Below are 27,941 nucleotides of genomic sequence, written 5' to 3'. Positions count from 1 at the left end.
CTTATTGTTGACTTAGATTCTTGAACTGTCAAAGCTATGAACTTTCCCTGTTAAAATTAATATTGCAAAAAGAGTAGATGGTGAATTGTGTTCAGAAACCTGGATTGTTTTCATCCACACAGATACAAGAAGAACATAAAGGCTCTGTACATCGTCCACCCTACCAGATTCATCAAAGCACTCTTGGTTGTCTTTAAACCAATAATCAGGTTGGTCCATGCCTAGCAATTAATTTTTTCTAATAAAGTTACACATTCATCCCTAGCTTTATAGAATTTGTTAATAGTTTGCTTTCTTACTTCAGTTTTCTCTTAAACTGGTCAGTATTGTCCTAGCTGATCTCAGCAGTGGAACACTCTGTGGTAGGCATGTTTCTAATGCTAATTGGTATCTGCTGTTGAGCGTTGATGCATAAATATTAGGGTTGAAGTTGACTGTGATGATTTCCTGACCACATGCACACAAAGGTACTCCTGATTACAGGAAGGATGTGGAAGCATTGGAAAAGGTGCAGAGGAGATTTACCAGGATGTTGCTGGATCTGGAGTGAAGGTCTTATGAAGAAAGGCTGAGGGACTTGGGTCTGTTCTCATTGGAGAGAAGAAAGCTAAGAGGGGATTTATTCGAGATAGACAAGATGATTAGAGGGTTAGATAGGGTGGACAGTGAGAGACTTTTTCCAAGGATGATGACGTCAGCTGTACGAGGGGGCATAGCTGCAAATTGAGGGGTGATAGATTTAAGACAGATGTCGGAGGGCAGGTTCTTTATGTAAGTTTGCTCGCTGAGCTGGAAGGTTCGTTTTCAGACGTTTCGTTACCATTCTAGGTAACATCATCAGTGAGCCTCCGTTGAAGCGCTGGTGCTATGTACTGCTTTCTATTTTATCTGTTTAGGTTTCCTTGGGTTGGTGATGCCATTTCCTGTGTTGGTGACGTCATTTCCGGTTCTTTTTCTCTACCACCCTCTGAGAAAAAGAACAGGAAATGACATCACCAACCCAAGGAAACCTAACCAGATAAATAGAAAGCAAGACATAACACCAGCGCTTCACCGGAGGCTCACTGATGATGTTACCTAGAATGGTAACGAAACGTCTGAAAACGAACCTTCCAGCTCAGCGAGCAAACTCACGTCCAGAACCTCAACCTGAGCTACAAATCTTCTCAAAGCAGGTTCTTTACTCAGAGTGGTAAGGGTGTGGAACGCCCTGCCTGCCATTGTAGTTAACTCAGCCACATTAGGGGCATTTAAACAGTCCTTGGATAAGCATATGGATAATGATGGGATAGTGTAGGGGGACGGGCTTAGATTAGTTCACAGGTCGGCGCAACATCGAGGGCCAAAGGGCCTGTTCTGCGCTGTATTGTTCTATGTTCTAGATTGTCACAATAATATCTTAACTTCTATACTGCCTTAACCGAGCAGAACGTTCCAAGGCACGTCAAAGGAGTCATATGGGGAGTGTGATGAAGATAGCTTTTAAGGACCCTCGTGGATAAAAGAGCTAGGAAAACTAGGAGGTTTAAGGGGGAAATGAAAGAGGTTTGGACCATCATAGCTGAAGAAACGCCGACCAAAAAGATGCACAAGAGGCCAGAGTTGCTGGATTCCAGATGTTTTGGAAGATTTTAGGGACGGAGAAAGGAGGTTACAGGGAAAAGTTTTGGCTGAGCTTAGTTATGTTGGAGGTGAGAGGCCAGATAGGCATGCACACATTTAATTGCAGCTTGCAAAAATGCACATGCAGTCTTTTTAGGTTCTGTCTAATGCACGCACAACTGCTCTTTTGCATGTTTGTTCTCTGACATGTATGAAAATGCTCACTCCAGGCAGGCTCTCCCTTGCATGCAATTGATCTGAACTATGTCACACCCACTGTCAGGCACAAATGCTGAATCCAGGCTCATATATATTCACAGGCTCACAGGAAGCTAGCAAATTTGGGGAAATGGATAATGACATCTTGAAAAATGTCTAATTACAGAGGAGGAGGTGCTGGATGTCTCAAAATGCATAAAGGTGGATAAATCCCAGGGACCCGATCAGGTGTACCGTAGAACTCTGTGGGGAAGCTAGGGAAATGATTGCTGGGCTCCTTGCTGAGATATTTGTATCATCGACAGCCACGAGTGAGGTGCCGGAAGGCTGGAGGTTGGCTAATGTGAAGCCACTATTTAAGAAAGGTGGTAAGGTTAATCCAAGGATCTGTAATCTGGTGAACCTGACATCAGTGGTAGGCAAGTTGTTGGTGGGGATCCAGAGGGACAGGATTTACATGTATTTGGGAAGACAAGGACTGATTAGTGATAACCAACTTGGCTTTGTGCATGGAAAATCATATCTAATAATTGAGTTTTTTGAAGAAGTAACAAAGAGGGTTGACGAAGACAGTGTTGTGCACGTGACCTGTATGGAATTAGAAAGGCATTTGACAAGGTTCCTCATGGTGGACTGGTTAGTAAAGTTAGATCAAATGGAATACAGGGAGAACTAGCCATTTGGATACAGCACTGGCTCAAAGGTAGAAGACAGGCTGGAGGCCTGTGACCAGCAGTATGCCACAAGATTTGGTACTGGATCCACTGCTTTTCATCATTTATATAAATGATTTGGATGTGAACGTAGGAGGTATGTTTAGTAAGTTTGCAGATGACACCAAAATTGGAGGTGTAGTTGACAGTGAAGAGGGTTACCTCCGAGTATAACCACATCTTGATCAGATGGTCTAATGGGCCAAGGAATAGCAGGAGGAGTTCAATTTAGATAAATGTGAGGTGCTGCATTTTGGAAAGGCAAATCAGGGCAGGACTTATGCACTTAATGGTAAAGTACTGGGGAGTGTTGCTGACAAAGAGACCTTAGAAGTACAGGTTCATTGTTCCTTGAAAGTGGAGTTGCGCATAAGGTAGCATTTGGTACACTTGCCTTTATTGGTCAGTGCGCTGAGTATGAGTTGGGAGTTACTGTTGTGACTGTACAGGACATTGGTTAGGCCGTTTTTGGAATACTGTGTTTAGTTCTGGTTTTCCTGCTATAGGAAAGATGTTGTGAAACTTGAAAGGGTTCAGAAAAGATTTACAAGGATATTGCCAGGGTTTGATCTATAGGGAGAGGCTGAACAGGCTGGGGCTATTTTCTCGAGTGCTGGTGGCTGAAGGATGACCTTATAAAAGTTTGTAAAATCTTGAGGTGCATGGATAAGATAAAGAGCGAGAACCTATCCCCAGAATGTGGGATTCTAGAACTAGAGGTCATAGGTTTACGGTGAGAGAGAAAGATATAAAAGGGACCTAAGGGGCTATTTTTTCATGTAGAGGGTGGTGCATGTATGGAATGAGTTGCCAGAGGAACTGGTGGAAGATGGTGCAATGACAACATTTAATAGGCATCTGTATGGACTTAGGAATAGGAAGAGTTTAGAGGGATAAGTGCCAAATGCTGGCAGCTGGGGCTAGATTAAATTAGGATATCTGGTCAGCATGGATGAATTGGACCAAGGGGTCTGTTTCCATGCTGTACAGCTCTATGAATAAGTAAATCAGAGTTTGTTGGCTAATGTGTCTGGGAAATGTTGGGAATTTATCCACTGAACCGCTAAGACTTTCATTCCTATTCCTGATTTCTATCATTAAAAGGTTGGAAATCAGTTAGGACTTGCTAACAAATAGGTAAGTATAGAGAGATTTAGCAAACAATGCAGTAGCCTTATCTTCGATCTCTTTCCATTCCTATTTTTCCTCTGTTCCAGCATGAAGTTTGGACGGAAAATCTTGTATGTGAATCATTTAAGTGAACTTGAACAGTACCTGAAGTGTGAGCGAATGGTGATTCCACAATGTGTGAAAAGGTACGTTCATCTAGACCTCATCACTATGAGAGAGGTGTTTTGTTTGTCATCTTCCAGGTAACTAAGATTTGTAAAGGACCCAGTTTGTCAGGAATTGTTACTTTTACTTTCCAGGAAAATTTAATCTTCGTGTACTTGTTACTTTGGAAAATGGATCAAATATGTTGGTTTGTACCCAGGCAATTTTTGTGTGCAAATGTAACGTGTGGTGAATGATAGGGAGGACTTAAGAGAAATTATGGCTCAAAAGGGGGCTATTTGGTTCAGTAAATCCAAAGAGTAGATAAATGCATGCTGAAATCTCTGTGCAAACAGTTGCAAAGGGCATGAAGAAGAGAAATGAAAAGTGCAAACATCTGAATCTCATAATTTAAAGCAGCCATTTCGAAAATGAGGCTAGTGTCAGCCTGGGAACAGATCATTGGTCAGATCAGGAATTGAGATTGAGCTCAGAAATATGAGACAAAAAGTCACTGAAGGTGTTTCTAATTTCCAGAATGAAAGGTAAAGGGATGAAATTAAAATACAGGCGCTTGTATATTCAGCAAAGTTTAGACTGAGGAACAAGAATGACAGCTTCAAACGATGTACTAAATACAAGGCCGTGTGCGTATGATGGTTACTATATCTCTCAGTCTTTTGGTCCACACCCATTTGCAGAGATAGCAGCATTCTGGATACCCTCCTACCCAGTCACCCTGCTGAGACTCTAAAACTGACATCTTATTGTGGAGGGTCTTTCTAATGTTCTTAAATCTTTGAAAGGACAGATCTATTCATGTATCCATCTCCTTTGCTGAAAATCTTTAAACCAATCAGCTTGGCTCAGTTGATCAAACTCTTGCCTCTGTATCACAAAAGTACTATATTGTTAAAAAGTGCTGATCTTCAGAGAAGGTGTAAAATACAGAAGTGTAGAGTTCAGGGGCATCACTTGTAGAACACACTTCTTTTTGGAGTCCTTGCTGACTGATCCCTCAGCCAATGCCACCTGAAACATTACTTCCTGTTTGTGGGCTCTTCATTTACCAGTAGGTTGATTTGTTTGCATAATATTTGACTGCACTTACATAGCCCTGAAGCATTTTGAAACTTCTTACAACTTACAATTTATACTGTGATTTTTCTTGCTTGATGACAAAGCTGTATCAGATGATTGAATGTCTTATCTTGATTTTCTTAAAAAAAGATTTGATGAGCGTATTCAGACAGCGCAGAAACTCAAGCCACAAGAACCAAAAAAGCAGTTACCTCATCAACAGTTTGGGATCTCACTTCAAGAGTAAGTACTTTCATGCATTTTGATATTGGCTTTGTTAATAAATGCTGCATTTTCCTTACTTCTCCTGGTAGCAGTGATTCCTTCCCAAGTTATTGTTCAGTGGGCTGCAGCAAGCCCTGGTACCTCCCCCATTTTTCATTGAATACATTCGGTGCAGATCAGCTGCGGACCAGCAGATTCAGTTTTCTTCAATGCCACATGAGCGTTCCCCCATTCTCCTGGCAGCATTGCAGTGTAGAGAATTAGGCCAGATTGATGCCTTCAGAATCAGGAGTTGTTGACCAGTGTTTGGAGAGACCATAAATAGAGCTGTCTGTCTGTGCAGTGTGTGTTTAAGGGAAATATTTGGGTTTCTCTTTGGCGACAGCAGTGTATTTCAGCCTATATCTTCGTGAACTCCATGGTCATCCTTTTTTTTTGTAGCTCTGTGTGACAGATGAGAAACAATAGGATATGCACTTCCATTATATAGGAGTTTAGTTTGCGTATTTCATGTTATGTTTTGTTTGCTGCAGGCTCAGAGAAAAGGACCCTGAACATAAGGTCATCCCACTAGTCATGGAACAGACCTCCACTTACATCAAAAACCATGGTGAGTGATATATATTTAAACCATGACCACCGATCCACATATCCTTCCTTTTTTTTTCATAGTCGTAGAGCATGGAAACAGACTCTTCGACCCAATTTCTCCACGCCGACCAAGTTTCACAAACTTGTCCCACTTTCCTGCATTTGATCTGCATCCCTCTAAACCTTTCCTATTGATGTATGTGTCCAAGCATCTTCTAAATATTTTAACTATATCTGCATCTACCATTTCCACTGGCAGTTCATTCTACATATAAACCACCCTCTGTGTGGGAAAATTGTTCCTTAAGTCCCTTTTAAATCTGCCGAGATCTAATCTGAGTTTCTCTTGCATTTTGTTTTTAAATGATATAAATTTATGGGATTTGGGAATATCTGGCTGAGCCCGCATTCACTGACCTTCCCCAGTTACCCTGGAGAAGATGGTGGTGAGCCCACCCCCCATCCTGGCCTGGTCCAGGCCACTGCAGTCCATATGCTGTAGGTAGACCCACAATGCTGTTAAAGAAAGCATTTCAGTGTTTTGACCCTGTTCCACTGAAGAAACTGCTAAATTTCCAAGTCAGGATGGCGAGTGGCTTGTGGAGGAACTTGCAGGGGCTGGTGCTTCCATATACCCACTGTTGTTCACCTTCTAGATGGCACTGGTCATGGGATTGCGAGATGCTGTCTGAGGAGCCTTGGTGACTTTTTGCAGTGCATCTTGTAGATACAGCGTATCTGTGGCGGAGGTAGGTGTGGATGTAGTGCCGATCAAGCAGGCTGCTTTGCCGTGAATAGTATCAAGCTTCTTGAGTGTTGATGCGGCTGCACACATCAGGCAAATGGCAAGTATTCCATCACACTCCTGACTTGTACGTTGGAGATGGTGGAGATGCTTTGAGGAGTCAGGAGGTGAGTCACTTGCTGCAACATTCCTAACCTCTGATCTGTTGCTTATTATACAAAATTAGTTAAGAAAATAAACTATTATAAGACTGAAAAGGAATAGGGACCACTGATGGGATAAGGTGGTGACCAATGAACAACAGTTTGTAGAAATTATCCACTTTATAGTTAAAAGAATAAAAGATGGGGGAACCAGTTTTCCTTTTAAGATTCTGTCATCCCATCTGTGCTCTGTTTTGCCTGGTCCAAGTTGCCACTATTTACATATGAGCCAAGGTGGCAAAGGAATATTTTACCGTAAATGGTAGGTTATTGCTGCCAAATGACATCTTTTCCACGATTCTCAAACAAACATTTCCAGCATTTAAGATGGTCACTTCTGTGCAATCAGAGATCAAAGCTGTGCCTTCCTCGTCTTGAATGGCTGACCAACCCTGTGGGTTCTACTTCATTTCCCAACTTAGTGCAGAGCAGTTGAAGGTAAAGGGAGGATATTGGAGCCATTTTCATGAATTTTAGAAGGTTTTTAGTTTCCCTTTGAGAAGATACAGGTAGCTATCTTAAACGTTTTGCCGTTTCTGTTCTCACTGACCCTCTTGAATTTTGTATTCAGCCTGATTCTCATTTGATACTATCACCATGATAGATGGCACAGACCCGTTTCTGCTTCATCTTGCTCTCCAGTTCTTTAATCATCCAGGGAGCTTTAACTTTGCTTGACTCACCTTTCCCCCTTAATGGACCTTGAATGTAACCAAAGCATCTCCCCTTTAAAAGGTAGCCAGTGTTAATTTATAGATTTTGCCTTCCAATCCTTGATTTCAATTTACTTGGACCAGACTCCTCCACATCCCATTGAAACCAACCCCCCTGCAAGTCGTCCTTTTCCATGAATAACCTAAACTTAAATTGCTTTGTTAATAACCCTGGTCGGTGAGAAAAAGCGGTTAAAATGTCTTCTGTCAGTTAAGTTCGATAATGTGCTGTTTTCTCCCATGCACAGGTCTGAACAAGGAAGGGATATTCCGTCGGTCAGCTAACATGTTCCTCGTAAAGGAAGTACTGGAGAAGTACAATAATGGTGAGTGGGCTGCTGTACAGATCACATTGCAAACTTTAGGCATATTTTAAGTTGACAGGTACATGTGTTACGTTTAGATCTATGCATTATAACTTACTGATCATTTATCACAAGGATCAAGGACAAACTGGCTTTCCAATTTATCAAACTCTCTCCTCAGCAGAGATAGAGTAAACGTCTTATTAACTAGACTTGTCCAAGAGCCACAAAGGGTTAGATCCAGCCTGCCAGATATGCTCCTCCACTCGGAGGCCATTTCTCTCCCACATTTGCCACTGATTGACTCAGTAAGAGAGAAAAACACCTTTGATTTGAAGAGCAGTGAGCTGCACAAATGTGAGTAACTTTCTTCGACCTGTGGTGTGCACAGCACGAGTGGTGACTCTGCTGGAACAAGACCACAAGGAACCGTGGTTTTGTGAATGAGAAGAAGAACGTACAAACATTAAATATAACAGCAGGAGCTGGCCATTTGGCTCTTCCAGCCTTTTCCACCATTCAAAATGAAGGCCAGTCATTCTGTTAACACAATTATTCCTCTGTATTTGTGTTACCTCCCCTGTTATCGTGTGAAGAGTAAGAACAGAAGAAATTGTGTTAAATCTCAGGAAAATGTATCAAAGATGACCATAGGGACTGTAAAGCTGTATTGTTCATGTCATGATCTATGCAATGGCCATGGAGCGAGATTGGAGTGGTTTGACAGGTTTGCTGAGGTTTTGCTAGATTTCTGACACAGTGCCAATTCAGAAGCAAGATTTAAGTGTGGAATTTAGGAAGAAGATGATAGATATTGTTACCTTTGTGCTTGCCATAATTAAAATATCTGGTTGCATTGCAAGAGCAAAGTGTGATGGAGGAATCTAGTAAAATGAAGACCAAGAAGCCGTCACACACAAGTACATTTTAGTTACATGAAATTTAGTTATTCTAAGTTTTCACCTGGGCTTCAACATAAAATGAGACTGCAAATAGAAGTGAAAGGTCAGTGGATGATGCACTGATTCTGGGTGTAATCAATCAAAACACATTACATGGTGTTCCTGCTGCAAATAAGTTTTAAACGTCCTAGTCCACATCACTTTATTTGATTCAATATGACATGTAAACTGAAAGGTGCTGGCTCAGTTCTTGTTGGCAGTAATATTGTAATGGAATACACAGTATGAATTATAATTTGGATACATGGTATCATTGTCTGCTCATGGACTATGTGAACTGGCACCAAATTGTGCATTGTAATACCAAGTACCCACTCATTCATCACTCAGCATTTACCCAGTGGTATGGTTGTTTGAAATACTTCTTTGATGTTGTGACTTCTCTGCAGGAGTTCCTGTAGATTTTGAAACCTACAATGATGTTCATCTGGCAGCTGTCATATTGAAGACTTTTCTTCGTGAATTGCCTGAGCCTCTGCTGACTTACAACCTATATAACAAAGTGATCTCATTGGGAAGTAAGTTCGATATTTGAGCCAATACTTGGCATTGTTGCCACTGTCTTGTTCCTATGTTACATATACCTGAATATTTATTGCATTGTCCTGCTCGAGTAAGTTTCCGTTTTGAAAGAATGCCACTTGGAAAGAATGACATTGAACAGTTCAGTGAAAATTGACTCAGAAAATTGTTTCTTAGTTAAAACTGCGACATTTACTCGATTCACTGATTCAGTATTGTATCATGTAAATAGAACAATTGTTACTGAGCAGCAGAATGGCATTAACCACACAACGTTTCCAGGAAGCAGCAATTTTATTCTGAATTATCAAACAATCAAAGACGATTGTTTGATGTCAGGTACATAGATCAAATTACTCATTTTTTTTTCAAAATAGTTTGGATTCGTTTTGTTTTGAATGTACTTGCTAGATTACCTTTTTGTTTGGTGCCTGGGATGGATGCAGTTTGGCTGAATTTGCATACTTCACTGACTGTAAGGCATTTATGTCGAAACAAAATACAGCAACAAGTTTGCACAAAACAAAGTTCCACAAATGTGACCACGGTTAGATAATTTGCTTCAGTGTGTTGCTTACATAGTGATATTAACTTTGCAGATGGGCAGGCATCTTATCAATGCTGGTATTATGTTTCACATGAATTTCCTCCAATCCTCCCTGCATAATCCTATCAGGACAACCTGTTCTTTTCTCCTTCAGCTGCCTGTCTAGCTTCCCATTAATTACATCTATGGACCACTCCTTGCGGTAATGATGTCCACATTCTCTCAATCTCTGGGTAAAGCAGTTAACTTGAATTCCTAATTGTGGTTATTGGTGATACGCTTATGAATGCTAGTTTGGACAGCCCCACAGGCAGAAAACATTTCTACATGTCTATCATTTCAAAGCCTTTCATTACTGACCTCTTTCAGATCACCCTATAACCTTCACTTCTCTCGGTGAGAAAGCTCCAGTCTTTCCAATTCTTCCTGATGAGATTAAAGGTTAAACGTTGAAACGTAAAAACTAGAACTAGGAGGCCATTCAACCCTTCAAGCCCTCCCGTCATTCCGTGTGGTCACAGCTAATCATCAAACATAGTACCTCGTTCCCATCTTCTCCTCCTATTCTTTGATCCCTTTAGTCCGATGAATGATATCTAACTCATTCTTGAAAACGTTCAAAGTATTAAGACGCGCAGACATAAGCGATTCAGCTTATAAGTCTGTTTATGGCCTTAGCTGCTTTCTGTGGCAGAGAACTCCATTGCCTCACTACTCTTCAGGTGAAGAAATTTCTCTTCATATCTGCCCTTAATTGTCTATCTTCTATCCTTAGACTGTGACCCCTGGTTCTCGCCCACCCAGTCATCAGGAACATCCTTCCTGCATTTACTCTTGTCTCGTCCTGTTAACATTTTATACGTTTCTTTTGGCATTCCCTTCATGCTTCCAAACTTAAATATAGTCCTGACCAATCCGGTCTCAGTTCTCCTATCTCAGGAATCAGTCTGGTAAGCCTTGCATCCACTCTGCAGCCAGAAAAAGAGACCAAAACTGCACACAATACCCTAGTGTGTTGTCACCAAAGCTCTGTACAACTGCAGCAAGACATCCTTGCTTCTGTACTCAAACCTTTGCTTTGAAGATTAACATACCATTTGCCGCCTTCACTGACAACCTGCCTTCAGTTTTTTGCCAGCAAAGTAGATAACCTCACATTTATCCATGTTTTATCTGCCATGCACTTACCCACATCACACTAAAGCATGTGTGCATCCAACTTTGTGTTTTCTGTAAACTTGGAGCTATTAAATTTAGTTCCCTCATCTTAATCATTTATATTCTGAATTGGTGGGGTCCTTGCACTGATCTTCCGTTTATTTCTCCTTTGTTTCCTGTCTGCCAATTGATTTTTCAGTCCATTACATTCAATTCCATGTGCTTTATTTTTACACGTGACCTCATCAAAAAACCTTTTGAAGGTTTAGGTAAACCACATCCATTGGATCTCCCTTATCAACTTCACTAGTTACATCCTCAAAATTCTAGTAGATTTGTCAAACATGATTTCCATCTCTCAAATCACTGCTGGTGCTGTCCAATCCGTCAGTGTTACAATTACATCTTCAGCACTTTCCCAGCTCCAGGATCTGTAAACCACTGTTTTCTCTCTTGCCTCCTTTTTCAAATTGTGTAGTTACATTAGCCGCCCTACAGTCCATAAGAATTCTTCGTGCCTACAGAATCTTTGGAAGGTGACCACCAATGCATCTTCTATTTCCTAGGACACTTAATAAGTATTTTGGGTTGTGGATTATTGGGCTCTGGAGATTTACCCACCTTTTAATCTCATCAGTTTCCCCTACAAATACCAATTTCCTTCGTTCTTCCACACCCCTGTCCCCCTTCACTTGATCCTATGTTCCTTAACATTTTTTGGGTTTTCATTGTGAAGGCAGAACTAAAGCATGTGTTAAATTGGTCTTTCCCCCCACAGTGATCGAGAACGCCCTTGACCGCATTTCCCGCAACACATCCCTCACACCCCGCCCCGCCACAACCGCCCAAAGAGGATCCCCCTCGTTCTCACAAACCACCCCACCAACCTCCGGATACAACGCATCATCCTCCGACACTTCCGCCATCTACAATCCGACCCCACCACCCAAGACATATTTCCATCCCCACCCCTGTCTGCTTTCCGGAGAGACCACTCTCTCCGTGACTCCCTTGTTTGCTCCACACTGGCCTCCAAGCCCACCACCTTCCCCTGCAACGGCAGGAAATGCTACACTTGCCCCCACACCTCCTCCCTCACCCCTATCCCAGGCTCCAAGATGACATTCCACATTAAGCAGAGGTTCACCTGCACATCTGCCAATGTGGTATACTGCATCCACTGTACCCGGTGTGGCTCCCTCTACATTGGGGAAACCAAGCGGAGGCTTGGGGACCGCTTTGCAGAACACCTCCGCTCGGTTCGCAATAAACAACTGCACCTCCCAGTTGCAAACCATTTCACTCCCCCTCCCATTGTTTAGATGACATGTCCATCATGGGCCTCCTGCAGTGCCACAATGATGCCACCCGAAGGTTGCAGCAACAGCAACTCATATTCCGCTTGGGAACCCTGCAGCCCAATGGTATCAATGTGGACTTCACCAGCTTCAAAATCTCCCCTTCCCCCACCACATCCCAAAACCAGCCCAGTTTGTCCCCTCCCCCCACTGCACCACACAACCAGCCCAGCTCTTCCCCTTCACCCACTGCATCGCAAAACCAGTCCAACCTGTCTCTGCCTCCCTAACTTGTTCTTCCTCTCACCCATCGCTTCCTCCCACCCCAAGCCGCACCTCCATCTCCTACCTACTAACCTCATCCCACCTCCTTGACCTGTCCGTCTTCCCTGAACTGACCTATCCCCTCCCTACCTCCCCACCTATCTTCTTTTCTCTCCATCTTCGGTCCGCCTCCCCCTCTCTGATGAAGGGTCTAGGCCCGAAACGTCAGCTTTTGTGCTCCTGAGATGCTGCTGGGCCTGCTGTGTTCATCCAGCCTCACATTTTATTATGTTAAATTGGTCTGCCATCTTTTTGCTCCCCATTATAACTTCCCCTGCTTCTGACTGTAAGGGACCTAGAACATAGCCCCCGATATTGTGCCAAACTTTTACCCTAAACTAAGGTCAATCTATTGATGGAGGTTAGATAGACCTTAGGATTAGGGTAAAAGTTTGGCACAACATCGAGGGCCGAAGGTCCTGTACTGTTCTATGTTCTATAACTGATCTCCACCCCTACCTTATACTATCATCCATATGTGTATGTAATAGCCGCTTAAATGCTCCAAATGAGGCCGACTCCCCTACCCTCTCCGGGAATGCGTGCCGTACCCCTACCACTGAGTAAAGAACCTACCTCTGATGTCTCCCCAATATCTACCTCCACTCTAAAACTATGCCCCCTTGTAATAGCTACCTCGACCCAATGAAAAAGTCTCTGGCTGTCTACTCTACCTCTGATCATTTTGTACAAGTCATCCCTCATCTTTCATCATTCTAAAGAGAAAAGCCCTAGCTCTCTCAACCTGTCCTCATAAGACCTTCCCTCCATTCCAGGCAACATCCTGGTAAATCTCCTCTGCACCTTTTCCAATGCTTCCACGTCTTTCCTGTAATGAGGCAACCAGAACGGGACACAATACTCCAGATGTGGCCAAACCAGGCTTTTGTATAGCTGGAGCATAACTTCACAGTTCTTGAACTCAATCCCTCTACTAATGAAAGCTAACACAACTCACCACATGCCTTTTTAACAACTCTATCCACCTGGGTGGCAGCTTCAGGGAACTGTGAACATGATCCCTCTGCTCCTCCACACTGCCAAGAATCTTTTTTCACCCTGTATTCTGCTTTCAAATTTGTTCTTCCAAGATGAATCACCTCACATTTTTCAGGGTTAAACTCCATCTGCCACTTCTCAGCCCAGCTCTGCATCCTATCAATGTCCCTTTGTAACCAGAACACCCATCCGTACTATCCACAAATCGACCCACCTTCGTATCATCCACGAATTTACTAATCCACTCTTCTACTCCTTCGTCCAAATCATTTGCAAAAATCACAAACAGAAGAGGACCCAGAGTAGATCCCTGTGGTACACCACTTGTAATTGAACAACATGTTGAATATTTTCCATCTACTACATTGGCCTTCATATCAATTTTTCTCTTCACATACCAATCAAAGATTTTTACAATCAGTTTTTTTATTTCCCACAAACTTACTCTTGTACTCTTTGAACCCTTTAATCAATCCCCTCATTGCCCTTTTCTGAAATCTAAACTACTTCTAAACCTTAGGTTTGCTTTTTTTGGGCCCATTTGTATGCCCTTTCCTTGGATCTAATACTATCCCTAATTTCCCTGTTAACCATGGTTGGGCCACCTTTCCTGAATGAATAATTGTTCCATTTCTTTTGTGCGGTCTTAAATGTTTGCCTATCCACTGTCACCCTTTCAAATAATAATCCCCAGTTTATCATAGCCAGCTTGGTCCTCATATCATATTTTTCCTTTATTTAGATTTAGGATCCTAGACTTGAACACTCCTCAACTCCAAGTTGAACTGTGAAATCTTTTACATTAAGCTGACAGGGCAGACAGAATCTCTGTTTAAACATTTCTGAAAATAATAAACTTGATCACAGTCTTGATTTTTTTTTAATGGGTGTAGGTATAGAAACAGCCTTAATTCAAGACACTAAATCCAAATTCTCAGTTATAACAGCTCACATGAGGAACACTGATTCAAGTATGTTGTTTGTCTTTCTTTACTTCACCTGGGATGAAGGTGCTTGTTACTAACAGTCAGCACATCTTTATTTCTGGTACTATTTGCCAATAGTTATGTTTCACCTTTAATTAATACAATGTTAACCAAAAATGTATTGATTTTTAAAACAGTTACACCAAGTTTCAAAAACATCCTTCCCTCTCCATTCAAGCTAAAGCCAGAACATTTTGCCAATGCTTTCCGGGTTGCAAGTGTTTTAAACCTATGTTTTTTTAAGAAAAAAAAGCAGCTTCTTTTAATGAACCCATCACAGAGAATCTTTACTTCCTCAAATTGCAGTGAGAGTGGAGCTAGTTATAGGGAATGTGTACTGTATGTTTGTTATAGTGGATTAGAACAATACAACATATTGGAGTATGGGATGGATAGATGCCAGCACAAGTACTGGCATAGATTTCCTTGGTGTGGAGTGATCGGATATGCCTCATCTCTTGCTGATGAATCTCTCAATCTCAGCTCCATAATTAGAAGAAAGGGACATTGCGAGGAGGTTGGAAACCAAATTCTCTCAAGGATGAAGCTTACAAATGTAAGGGAGCTGATAGTCTGTATTGCTGAAACTTAGAATGCATTGTATGAAGATCTAAGCAGGTAAAAATTTGCAAAATGCATAATATTTTAAAATCCTTTTTCCTTGATGTTTTGGAATTATCATCAGAAAACATCTCTGTAAATTCTGTGCTGCTAGAATGTCCACACAACCTAGCAGATAACCAAGTTCTGAGCAGACACTTTGAAAGATGCTCTGATTTTGGGTCTTTGCTGAATTCATACACTGTAATAGAAAGTATTAAACATATATCAGCTCTGAATAACACAAACACTTTGGTGAATTGACATTATACTTTGCATGATCTTTATTTGATCCTGTTGTCTATTTGTGCTTCAGTTGCACAATATTTTGTGTCTAATATTTCTTTTCCCTCACTGAATAGAAGTGCAGGAAAATAAACAGATAGAAACGATTGCTGAGATGATTAAATTTCTCCCGGAGGATAACTATACCGTGCTACGTTACTTGGTAAAGTTCCTGGGAGAGGTGAGTTTGGTTGTTTTGCCTTTGAATTTTAAAATAACTTGCCCGTACAGCTTAAATCCCCAGAAAAATATCATTTACATATTTTTAATTGAAGAACTAGAGGGGAGATGAGAAGAACCTTTCCACGCAGAGGGTGGTGTCTGGAATTCATTGCCTAGTTTAGTGACTGAGTCAGAAATCTGGATCTGGACCTAAGTGCTGTAACCTGCAGGGTTACAGACCCAGTCCTTGAAGGTGTGATTAGAATGGATGGCTTAATTTTTTTTTAAAACAGTGTTGACATGTTGAACCAAATGGCCTCTTTCTGTGCTTATAACCATTGTGGTTGTCTGGTAGTGCACTGGATTTGTATTCAACCCAAGATGAAGGATGAAAGTTTCCAGGTTTTCACACACTTAAATTCCTCCAGACTGCTAGGGTAGAGGTTGTGGTGAGTTTGGCATTACGGTGGAACATCTGCAAAGAACTTATCAGGTTTCACAGTTAGGTCAATTGCACAGGAAAGTGATTCATTTCCCTGACAAGGCAATGACGTACTTACTTACTGTTGTGCAAAGATTCCTTTACATGGACCTAAATCTCTCTCTCTCTCAGGTGAGTTGAGAGATCTCAGCATGCACAACTATTAGTGAATGCTGTCACCTCATACAAAGCATTTTCATAAGTTCTATGAGATGTCACTCTCCTCACTTTGTTTGCCCCCCCCCCCCCCTCCAAACATTATTCATAATGAATTCCCAACTGTCCATTCCTCAGAATATTGCTAACATAATTCCCACATCACCACAATGGAGAGCTGTCACTGAAATAGTCAGGCGCTGTAGCGATACTTGTCATTCTTTGAAATCTTTAGTGAGGTTGTTTAGGTCCATTACGCGATCCAATTCTATAGATGATGCAAGCATGAAGCGTTCTCACTGGGTATGGTGCAGGTTAGCTGCAGCATATAAGTGCCCAGATCAGACACTTGAGTACAGTCTTGAAGGAATACTGCACTGTCGGAAATGCTCTATTTGCATTTTAGGATGGCTGATAAGCAAATAGGATCCCATGGCACTCTGACCAGAGATATTCTGATTCAGAGACATCAGCTGAACTATGTGCTTTTATGACAGAGAAGAGCGTCCCCTAGCTAACTTTAACATCTACGTTGTTGATTATGGTGAAACAGCAGAGCCTGATCGAACATGAATATTTGATACAGAAGCTGCTGTATCTGTGATTCATTGCCAGGTTTTGTGTTTGCGAATCGGTAGAAATGTTAAGACAGTAGATGATTTTTCACAAGGCAAAAAGATATCTTTTACTACGCAATTGGAAGCCAAGAAAGAATTTGAAGGAAAGGGTTTAAAGTTTATCTTGACTATGTTGTGTTTCCTGTCTGTTCCCCAGATTGCTGACTACAGTGACCTGAATAAAATGACTGCATCCAACTTGGCTCTGGTGTTTGGACCTGCTCTCTTATGGGCAAAGGATGCTGCAATTTCACTCAATGCCATCAACCCCATTAATAACTTCACTCAGTTACTCTTTGAAAATTATACTGAAATCTTTCCACCCAAATAAGATAAAGCTTTACCATTTTAAAGCACAGCTGGAGTTGAGTCAGATTGCCCTTCAGTTTTTAAATGTTCACGACAATGCACGTTGTGTGGTAACACACAGAAGAAAGGCTATCAAATTAGTTGGTGCACCCTTTTAGTTAGGGGTATGATTAGCACCTCATAACACTGCTTGGTCTGTGTGGTGGCTCTGTGTGGTTACACAAGTATCCAGGATGGGGCTTTAATCATTTTGAGTCTGGGGCTGGAATCCATGACTCTTAAGTTGTAGACTTGATCATTATTATAATGGGAATGATATTGGAGAACGTTTTTGATTTAAATTCTGAAATTTCCTGCTCTAAGTGCACTGAGAGCAATCATTCAATCTTGGAAAATAATGAAAGATTTACAAAAATGACTGGGATATTTCTACAATGAATATGCTTTTGATTTCATTTTCAAATGAGGGATTTTTTTGTGGTGTTCTGTGCCATTTGTGTTAACTGTGTTGTACACAACTTAAAATTAAAATTTTTGTACTTTTTCATGGATTCTCTGCCGATCCAAATGAGCTGGAACTAGTCAGAAGTTGTGAATTCCTTCTGAAGAAATAAAGTCAAGATTGTGTTTGGGTAATCAGATTTATAGGTTTTGCTGTTTAAGAATATAATGTTACAATTTAAATTTTTAAAAATGAAAAAAATTCATTGTTTAAAGAGGGAGCCTTTTTGCTGTTCTGTCAGTGACATTGTCATGGAATAGTTGCAGAGGCTAGAAGTACAAGGATGTTGAACTGATAACCATGTCAATGCTGTGGTTATCTTGGGATGCTTCAGGTCGTCATTCTCTTTGAAGTCAGCAAATTTTGTTGTCCGATCTATAAGGATTTACATTATAAGGTTAGCCTAAGTAGGCACGGAAAGCCCTACTGCCATTCCATTGTTAACTTCTCTCCTGACATTCTGTGATCAAATTATAGAGCAGTACATAATTCATTTTGTTCAAATGGATGAAATTGCCAGTAATAACCTAAGTTCTCATGATGATGTCATCAGCATTCAATTTTTACTACCTTCACTTTTCTAGTTTTAAGCAAATTATCAGCAGTTAAGCTTGCATCTTTATATATTTTTCCCTCCCCTTCTTTTCAAAGTCTGTTAGCCAACATTTGATCAGAAAGCCCATCCCTAGTCTATTCTGATTTGGTTGCTACTGAAACCACTTTTAGTTAGAGCATAACTTGAAAAAAACTGCGTGGTCAGAATTTGGCAACTTTTATCTGCCATAGAGCATTTTAATTATTTTGCAAAAAGCCTTGAAGACTGTAGTTTTGTTTAAAAAACGTTTTGGTGAGCAAGGTGTACTGTTTAGACCTCAGGTTGAGGCACGATAAAGTTGAGAAACATTTTAATGCTGGTGCTTAAAGAAAGGATTGAATAGGCAAGTTTTAAGTTTTCCTAAATAACTTTATAACACAAAAGGAACAGAGGGAAACCTGAACGTAACCTTTTGGGTTAATTTATTATGAACTCCCTAGTATTAGGTCGGTGTCACTTAATGAATGCAGTCCTTCTATCTGAGATGAGGGTTTGATGGATGTTGCTAAAATTTGTTGATCTCTCTTCAAGTGTTTTTCTGCCCTGGAGGTGTCAGATCTTAGCAAAGGTACCCATGTCACTGAATTTGAGTGGACCTTTTTTGCGTTGGGTATGAAACTGAGGTAGGCGTCACAGCCGAGATTGCTCAATCCTCACCGATATCCATGTGCTTTCTAGCAGTAAAATTAGACAGTGAGCAGGAGTAAGAAGCCTGGCTGTTCTTCCTTTCTCTTCCATCTATACTTCACTGCTTTCTCCTAGGAGTACTGAAGTTAAACATAACATCACAATTTTTTTAGAATTCTACAGCATAGAAACAGGCCCTTTACCCCCACCATATCAATGAATGCCAAACTACACTTAATCCCGTTTATCTATGGCTGCTACACATGGCCTTTTAAGTACTCATCCAACTGTGTCTCAAACATTTAGAGTATCTGGCTCCACTACCCCCTCTGGTTGGACATTCCATATCTCTGTTACTTTCTGGTGAAGTTTATTTTAGCTATAGTGAACCATGGACAGTGAGCATTAGGCATAGATTTATTTCATGTTTAAATCATTGCAGTGCATTGATGTTCTTGGGTTAAGTTCCAACATTTCAGAATTGACAGGAGTGGAATATTTTGCTTTCCTTTTTGTGTTGCTGGTATCTTTCTAAAATGTGTGATGTTTCCAGGGTTAAAGTCTGTTATTCCACAGCAAAGCAAGACCACTATCACTGAGTACCTGGGGCTGGGCTCTCCTATTTGTGTAATTTTGTCATCCTTATATTTTTGCAGAATGCAAAACAGGCAAAAGAGCCACATGTTGCTGTTCACAGTAAAGTGAACTGTTTCACTTTGCCACGCCCCTTCCAGATACTTCAGAAAGTCATTAAGAATCATGCATGTGGCTCTCGCCATGCAGTTAATGAAATCTGCTCCCTTCAAGCTGGAGTGATTAGTGTCATTCCCACATTGAACTTATTTGTGCAGGCTTCTTGTGAAGAAGCATCATGTCTGATGGTCTGTATGAAGCTCCATCACCCACTGGGCAAAGTTCATTAATAAGAAATCCAACCTTTGAATCAAAATGTACAAGCATCTGCATATGAAAACAATTGCTTGCTGGGGCTTTCTTGTTTGTTTAGGTGCTAATATTGTGAAACCCACCATAATATAAAGGGAAAAAACTGCATGGTTCTATAGTGGGGTGATAAGATGATAGATGCCTTTTATACAATGAACATATCAAACTCCTACTTAAAAAGGGACACTGAGTGGGAGGGAGCAAACTACAAAACAGTAACCCAAATTTCACATGATGCACAAAACTCTCAAAAGATCACAAAGGTTTATGAAGTCTGTACGTAATATATTGATTTTAAAAACTCTAAACTGTTAAGCAACAGACTGTTGAATACATTATAGAGTCATACAGAACAGAAACAGACCCTTCAGTCCAGTTTGTCCATGCCAACCAAGCTGCCAAACTCCCACTTGCCTTTGTTTGGTCCATATACCTCTAAATCTTGTAGCTGTATTTGCATCCACCACTTCCTCCAGCAGTTCATTCCGAGGATGAACTGCTCTGTTTAAAAAAAAAGTTCTTTTTAAAACTTTATCCAATCACCTTATAAATATGCTGCTCATGATTTTATGGACCTCTCTAACGTCACCACCCCAACCTCCTATGAAGGAAGTCCCAGCAACTGCCTTGGTAAAATCTTTTCTGAATCCTCTTCAATTTAGCATCATACTTCCCATAGCAGGGTGACCAGAACTGCTGACCAACATTCTGTCCCAAGTCAAAAGGTCTGAGCAATCAAGGCAAATGCGCTAAACGCTAACTATTCTATGATGCAAATTTCAAAGAATTATAAACCTGAACCCATAGGTCTCTATAGAATTTTGCTTTTTTCACTGCAAAATGGTTGCCTTATTTTCAGATGTATGCATACATCTTGTACCACTCCTCTCATTTTTGAGCCTTTAAAAATCTATACCATGTTTGAGACATGAAGCAACAGGGAAGAATTAGTTATACATAAACTAATAAACCAATGAATTTCAACTATTTTAGGATTCCTTTAAACATCACCTACTAAGGCTAAGGCTTTGTTCTTTCAGCTATTTCTAAAATATTGGTGCGTCTTCTTCCTTCAAGATGAGATTGCCTTATTTTTAATTTTTCACGTAGTTTCTGTGGTGTAGAAAGAAATTTTACTGATTGCAAATCAAATTTTAAAAAGTTTCAATGTGCCAACTATTAAACCACACTATTTCTATGTACTGTCAAATGAGTTTCATTCTACCTCAGTATTATCCATCTTCTATTGGGGTGTTTTTTTTTCCCCCATTCTAAAATTAATGTCTTTCCTGCTGAAAGAAAGCCTTTTTACTGTAGGGTTCGATGAGCATTTCACATTTCAAGAATAAAAAGGTAGAAAATGCAAGGACTGTAACCTTCTGCTCAGGTTCATTTTTTCCACTTGTGAGCCCTAAGATTTTGATACGTGGATCATGTGTAAGCAACTGCAAAGAGAAACATTCCTTAAGCTTCTGGACACATTCAAATTTGAAAGTAGATACTTCTATGAAAGTGGGAAATGTATAGAATCACATATAATATGTTTAATTGTATCAGAAGCTTTTTGGGACAAAGAGTGATATATAAATTCTTCTGGGCTTTTTTTCCCTCTTTCTGGATAAACCCCTGGTTTATACATTAAAATCTTTATTCCAATGCCAACAGAGTTGCTTAACCTAGTCATCATTTTCCTTCAACCCTGCTCTGATGTTCTGAAACTATGTCTATAAAATGCTTGCGTCAAGTAATCCGTGGCTGCCCTCATTGTTGCTGACCAGCACTGTTTTTTCTTGGCTGCATCCCCAGACAATCGATGTTAAAATAATTTTAGAAACCTGGCAGTTTTCCATTCTGGTTTTGTGATTTTATAACACAACTTGCCCATATATAGGGATAAACATGGCAGCAGCTTGTAAAAAATGAGAATTTCTAAGAGTGCATGTTTTTTCATGATCAGTCAGTAAGATGAAAGTAGGCCTGACCAGGTTAATTTTTGTTTTTGATCATTACAGAGTCAGGAAATAACATTTCAAATGAATGGCTGATCACACAAGCAGCTGCAAGTAGAATAGAGAAGTGCTTTGGACGCTATAACCTAACATTCAACTAGTCCCCTTTAGAGGGTACATTGCTATTGTAAAGGCACAATTAAAAATACAGACTGAAAGATAAAATTCAAAATTAGGGTGTTAGGACAGGGGTTCAGAAAGTAAACAAACTTACAGTTGTACATGCCACAAAATACAATCCTATTATTTCATGTTGAGCTAAACTTTGTTCACCCACAAAGGGTTTACTGTATGTTTTCTTAATGTTGAAATTTATTGCCAGTCACTTGTTCACTACGCCTAAGCAGATGATATTTATACATCTTGATCGGTGACACTCCGTTTCAATTTATGGAGACCAGTCACACGTGTTGTAATTTGGTTTGTTTTATAATGTAGCGATGATCAAAGTGACTTTTAAAATAAAATACATACATGAATTGTGTCAAACATTGAATCTAGTGTTTGTTTCTAAGTTTAAAGTTAATTTACCCACACTGTATTTGGTAAAAACAGCCATTTATGGCCACGTGTTTTGTGAACCAGGACCACACTTAGAACTGTATGGATCTGGATTAAAAAAAGTAGATTAAATGATTAATTGTTTCACATTAGGATTGACTTACCCAAACCCAGAAGTGTGAATAATCTTTATATAAACTGTCCTTTGTTCAAAATTCAGCTATGAGATAGGCAAAGATACTGTAGAACACGCCAACTTTGTTCTTTCTGCCAGTCAATTTTAAAACTCTCAATGGTCCTGTTAGTAGAGAAAGATTTAAAAAAAACAAACTTTTAGGCATCAAACTGAGGATTAAATTATTTAGTTCAAGTAAACTGTGGAACATGACTTCTGGAGAAGGCATGCTTCAAATGTAAACAACCACATTTCTCAAATTGGATCAGATCAGACATAGACAGGGAAGTCTCCTGCTGATTACCATCTTCTTTCAACTGACAACTCAATATACCAACCACATCTAACACAACTTTTAAACAAAAAGTGTCATTCACAGGATGTGCATATCACAATGCCAGTACTTATTGCTCATCTCTAATTTCCCGAGGGAAGGTGGTGAGCTGTTACAACCGCTGCAGTCTTTCGGGTTGTAGGAACATTCTTCGTGCTGTTATGAAGGACAAATCAGGATATGGACCTAGTGACAATACCATAGCAGCAATGTAATTCCAAATGAGGTCATGGCTTGCAGAAAAACTTGCAGTAGATAATGTTCACATGAATTTGTGATCTTTACCTTCCAACTACTAGAGAAGGTGTGAGAAGCTTGGATAAGTTCATGCACTGCAAACTGTATGTCAATGATAAAAGAATAAATGCCACTTTGGCCTGGTAATGTTGAATTCCTTGAGTTTGTTGGAGCTTCACTCATCCAGGCAAGGAAGAAGTATTCCATCACACTGCTGACTTGTGCCTTGTAAATGGTGAATTGGCTTTGAGGAGTCAGGTGATGAGACTTACTCCCTGCAGAATTCCAAACCTTTGCCTTGCTCTTGTAGCCACAGTATTTGTGTGGCTAGTTCAGTTTCTGGTCAACCTTTGATGTTGATGATAATAGTGATGGGAATGTCATTGACTAACACTTGGATAAAGCACCGAGAACAGCAAGAGCACAATGTACCACAAACGAGAAACTTTCCTGTAATCACTGTTGGCTGTGTCCTAAAAATATATATGCCAGACTGGACCTGCACCATGCTAATTGGGATAGAATCAGAACAGATCTGGAAGTTGAATAGTAAACATCCTTGAGTCACTGTAGCATATCAGCAGTGGCAGAATTCTACTCCACCACAATCTGTAACCTCTTAGTGCATTATATCTATGACTAACAAACATTGTACCAGGATTGTTTGCTTGTCTTTATGAATGTGGGAGACCATAATAGAAGCATCAAACACACAAAAAAGTGAGACATCAACCTCGTGGGAATACAACACCAGATTATATGCTGAACAGTTGGGCCAGTTCAGCAATTTCACAACCTGAAGATCAGATCAAGTTCCTCGCTCTGCCATAGTTAGTTGTAAAATTGCTCACAGTCATTCACAACTAATGCAAAGAGGCAACTAAATAATGGTCCAGCCTAGAATGAGTGCAAATGACAAGACATTGCAGCTATCAGCTGGAAGTATCAGTGGGAAATTATCTTGATCTCCTGAGGTCCACTGCTATTATGTATGCCAATCTTTAGTCAATTCATTTGATCTGGATGTGAGTTTGCTCGCTGAGCTGGAAGGTTAGTTTTCAGACGTTTCGTCACCATTCTAGGTAACATCATCAGTGAGCCTCCGACGAAGCGCTGGTACAATAAATAGAAAGCGGGACATAACACCAGCGCTTCGTCGGAGGCTCACTGACGATGTTACCTAGAATGGTGACGAAACGTCTGAAAACTAACCTTCCAGCTTAGCGAGCAAACTCACATCCAGAACCTCAACCTGAGCTACAAATCTTCTCAAAACTCGCTAATTCATTTGATTTCTGGACAATTCAACATACTGATAAGAGAACTCAGGAATCAAGTGTCTGGTCAATTATTTTCATAAGTATGGAAGGAGAGCCAGTCTTCTTATTGTAGAGTGCAAAACCAATTTATAGGCACGTCCAACTTTATACAAAACATTACCACATACATAAATTATCCAAAATTGATATTTTTAATTGAGTTACACCCTGATAGCAAATGTGTTTTGAAATTTGGAGTAATCAGTTTCAGTTTTCTCTTCAAATTGAAGTATCCGAGTTTGAGAACTTTTACTGTCCAATAAAACATTCATAACAATATCGTTAAAACAAATCAAACATTTCTATTTGTTCCAAGGCACTAATATATTTGCTTCTTATTATTATTCATAACAAACTGGCTGTTTCCATCGAAACTGCTTGTGTGCATGTCATACTACTGAAAATTTAACATAAAATTAATGGAAACTGATTCAACCTCTCCAACTTGTATAGCTGTTGTTGTATTCCAACCATGTTTCAATGCATGGTGTTAGTTTATAATTTTAACGTTCAGTTTCATCTCTAGCTCCTCTGACAATAAAACAATTCTTGACAACGTGCAGCTCGACCTGAATAAACAGTGAATGCTAGACAATGACCAAATCCGACAAGACAGAATCTAAACTTTTCAAATGATGTTCAATGGCACTAAAGTCACTCATTTTCTTCAACATCAACACCCTGGATGTTACCACTGGTTAGATATTTAACCAAACCAATCACAGAAATGCTGTGGTAAGAGGAGGTCAAAGGCTGGGAATTCTGTAACAGGTAATGCATCTCCTGACTCCCAAAGCTTGTCAGCACAAGATAACAAGGCACAAGTCAGGAGTCTGTCCTCACAGTCCCTAGGTCAAAATTCTGGAACTCCCTAAAAGCAGTATGGATACACCCATATCACGAGCTTCAGCAGCTCAAGGTGGCAGCTCATGTCCATTTTCTGGATGGCAATAATGCTGGCCTAACCAGCAGCACTTATATTCATAAACAAAACATAATGAAAATAATTTCTGAAGGAGGATAGCTTTCTATGCCAAATTATAACAGAAAATTTAGCAGAGAATGATGCTGAAACTTTAAAGTTCTGAAATGTGAGCAATGACTTGCAGAATCAAATTTATTATTAGAGAAAACAGTGAGGTAGTGAGAGGAAACAGTCACGACTGAGAGGTACACCTTTCACTTAGTTAAACTTGTTCTGTAGTTAAACCTGAGAAAGGAAGATTGGTTTCTGCTCCATCTTCACCACAACCTTCCCACTCTGGCTCCATTTATGGATCTCACCAAAAGCACTTCAATTAAATTATTTTTTGAAAAAGGCTTATTATGGTTGCTACAGGATAAAATATATAGGGATAAAAGGTGAGAGATTGCCAAAGGGTATCACTTAGAATGCATCAGCTGGTGTCTATAATAGAGTGAGTGTGTTGTAAAGGGTCATTGAAATATTAATAGAGGAACTTTACTGGTTGATATTTTGTGGGGACATTCTCTGCCATTGTAAGATGGGTCTTGAAAATTTGCAATGTTGGTCTAACATCTCTAAGAATAGCTTTATTAATATGTCTGTATACACCGTTTAATAAGTTACCAGTGAACCAGTAAAGATTTATATGCTGCAATGACACTTCAAAATAAGATTCAAAATACTTATGTGGGAGTTGCATGTGAAGTATGAATGAGCAAAATAATATGTTAATACAGCAGAGAAGTGAGCAACAGGTTTTCTTTAAAAGTTACGTACTTACATAATAATGTACAGCAGCTCTCCTTAGTTGTAGGCATTCATCCTCTGAATAAAATGAACACTAGTATCTGGAACAATGATTGCACTCCAGTAATTTACTGCTAGCAAACGCTTACTGCTTACTAATTCAGAATCGACTTCAGAACTAAAGGCTGAATGACGGCAAAATGCAAAAGCTTCCCCACCTCCACTAAAAGCACATATTCTCCCCTCTCTGTTGAAACAGCCTTCTTTTCCTGGCCAGAGATTGGGATCTTGTGGCAACTGTCCCTACTTCTTCACCAAGGGTCCAGTTCATTAAGTCCCTGCTGTGCTGGAGATGTGTCACAACATGTCCAAACAAGTTCTGAAAGGGGGAAGCGATCTTTTTTCCTGTTACTTGCATTATTAAATCATAAACAAATGCATCTCAATTATAGTAATGATCAAAATCTGACAGATTTAACATTCTGAAGTTACTCAAATCCCAGTTTCTAACTTTTCAAGAGTAAAATACAGCAGAGTCAATGTTAGAAAAAGTGCAGGTGCTACAATCTGATTCGAAAGATCTTCATTCTGCTTTATATTTATGCTGTATGAATCATACAAGTGCCAAAGACTTACCAGCCACATGACATATACATTTCAAAAGGGGAAAAGTCATTCCATAAAAATTAAGGAAATGTCAGTGCAGCAATTGTAAATGGCCACAAACAGTAATTCAATTTCCTAACTCTAGTGACTGAAAATCTCCTTGGAAAATGAAGTGCATTGATATTCTCTAAACTCAGGAATCACAAGTTAAGGGACAAGGAGGAAATCTGTCCTTTTTGTCAGCTTTGGCTCAATTTCTTAAAAAGCTTGACTTTCGAAGGCAACCAATTACTTCACCTACCTTTATTGACAAGTTAAAACATTTCAGAATCCAACTGCTATCACCTAGAAGCAACAGTGCCTTTCTAGATCCAAGTTAGATTTTAAAATAAATAAATTTTGGGAGCAAATAAAACTTCCAAGGGAAAGATACAGAAAAGGAAGGATAAGGCAGCAAGACAGACTGAAGTTCTTGAAGATTCTGATTGGATCTATTTACCATCCACTACATAATTTTCCTAGCAAATAACAGAAGCCAAAATTCAGCTATGAGGAAACTACACTATCTGTTCTTTAGGCATTTCTGGTAATAAGTGACAAAATTGGACATTATAATTGGGACCATATGAGCAGGGAAAGCAACAATGTTGATGTGCACAACAGATGTTTCAAAACAACTGAAAATGTTATACAGAGGAGTGCAAACAGTGCTGGGTTGTAATTTCCAGTAAAATTTATTTTGGCCACCATTTCCTCAGAAAAAAAAACAAAGAAAATAAAATGAAAACAAAATGTGTCATCCTAAAAATATTTCTGCTGGTTCAGGCTTACATCATACAAAAAACATGATCAAAACAGTCCAAAAAGCATGTGTACAATCTTTACTTAGCAAAGAATAAAATAAATACAAATTGATCCAAAAGGCTTCAGATGCATCTCAATTTTTGTCCTTTGTTTTTAGTACAGCTATTATCTAGATACACCACCAATTAAAAACCACAATGGCTTTGAAACAGAAGGAAAGATTGAATAATTAAGAGGCATAAACTGCTAGTAAACAGTCGGTGAAAGTATAGAAACAAAAAATTTAGCACAGCATCTTAAACAATATTAGAAAACAATTACATTTTAAAAAGTTTGTTGGATTTGCCTTTTCCTATCAAACCAACTTGAAAAAAAACTATACAATTTTCAAAAAACTGAACACCACTATCTTACAATAAGATAAACACTGATAGTAAGCCAGTGTTATGATACATTTTACATAATGTGCAGCACATTCAAACAGTTCTAGTGTCTG

The 27,941-nt window shown here is 39.8% G+C and overlaps 1 protein-coding gene across 3 annotated transcripts in view; it reads left to right on the top strand.

Moving 5' to 3' along the window:
* arhgap1 (Rho GTPase activating protein 1) overlaps window positions 1-22,246 on the top strand; it is a 53,719-nt gene extending 31,473 nt beyond the window's left edge. For all 3 annotated transcript variants that reach the window (XM_048545243.2, XM_048545244.2, XM_048545242.2), the window contains exons 7-14: window positions 123-209; window positions 3,752-3,850; window positions 5,040-5,132; window positions 5,648-5,724; window positions 7,615-7,692; window positions 9,023-9,151; window positions 15,430-15,533; window positions 16,926-22,246. In XM_048545243.2, the coding sequence (XP_048401200.1) occupies window positions 123-209; window positions 3,752-3,850; window positions 5,040-5,132; window positions 5,648-5,724; window positions 7,615-7,692; window positions 9,023-9,151; window positions 15,430-15,533; window positions 16,926-17,099 (841 nt within the window). In that variant the 3' untranslated portion in view covers window positions 17,100-22,246. The remainder of the gene's footprint in view (window positions 1-122; window positions 210-3,751; window positions 3,851-5,039; window positions 5,133-5,647; window positions 5,725-7,614; window positions 7,693-9,022; window positions 9,152-15,429; window positions 15,534-16,925) is intronic.
* Window positions 22,247-27,941: the final 5,695 nt, after the last annotated feature.

This window comes from Stegostoma tigrinum, chromosome 17, assembly GCF_030684315.1.
Source record: "Stegostoma tigrinum isolate sSteTig4 chromosome 17, sSteTig4.hap1, whole genome shotgun sequence".
NCBI classification, from domain to species: domain Eukaryota; kingdom Metazoa; phylum Chordata; class Chondrichthyes; order Orectolobiformes; family Stegostomatidae; genus Stegostoma; species Stegostoma tigrinum.
The sequence above is the reverse complement of the archived record's forward strand: the minus strand, read 5'-3'. Positions and strand labels throughout refer to the sequence as shown.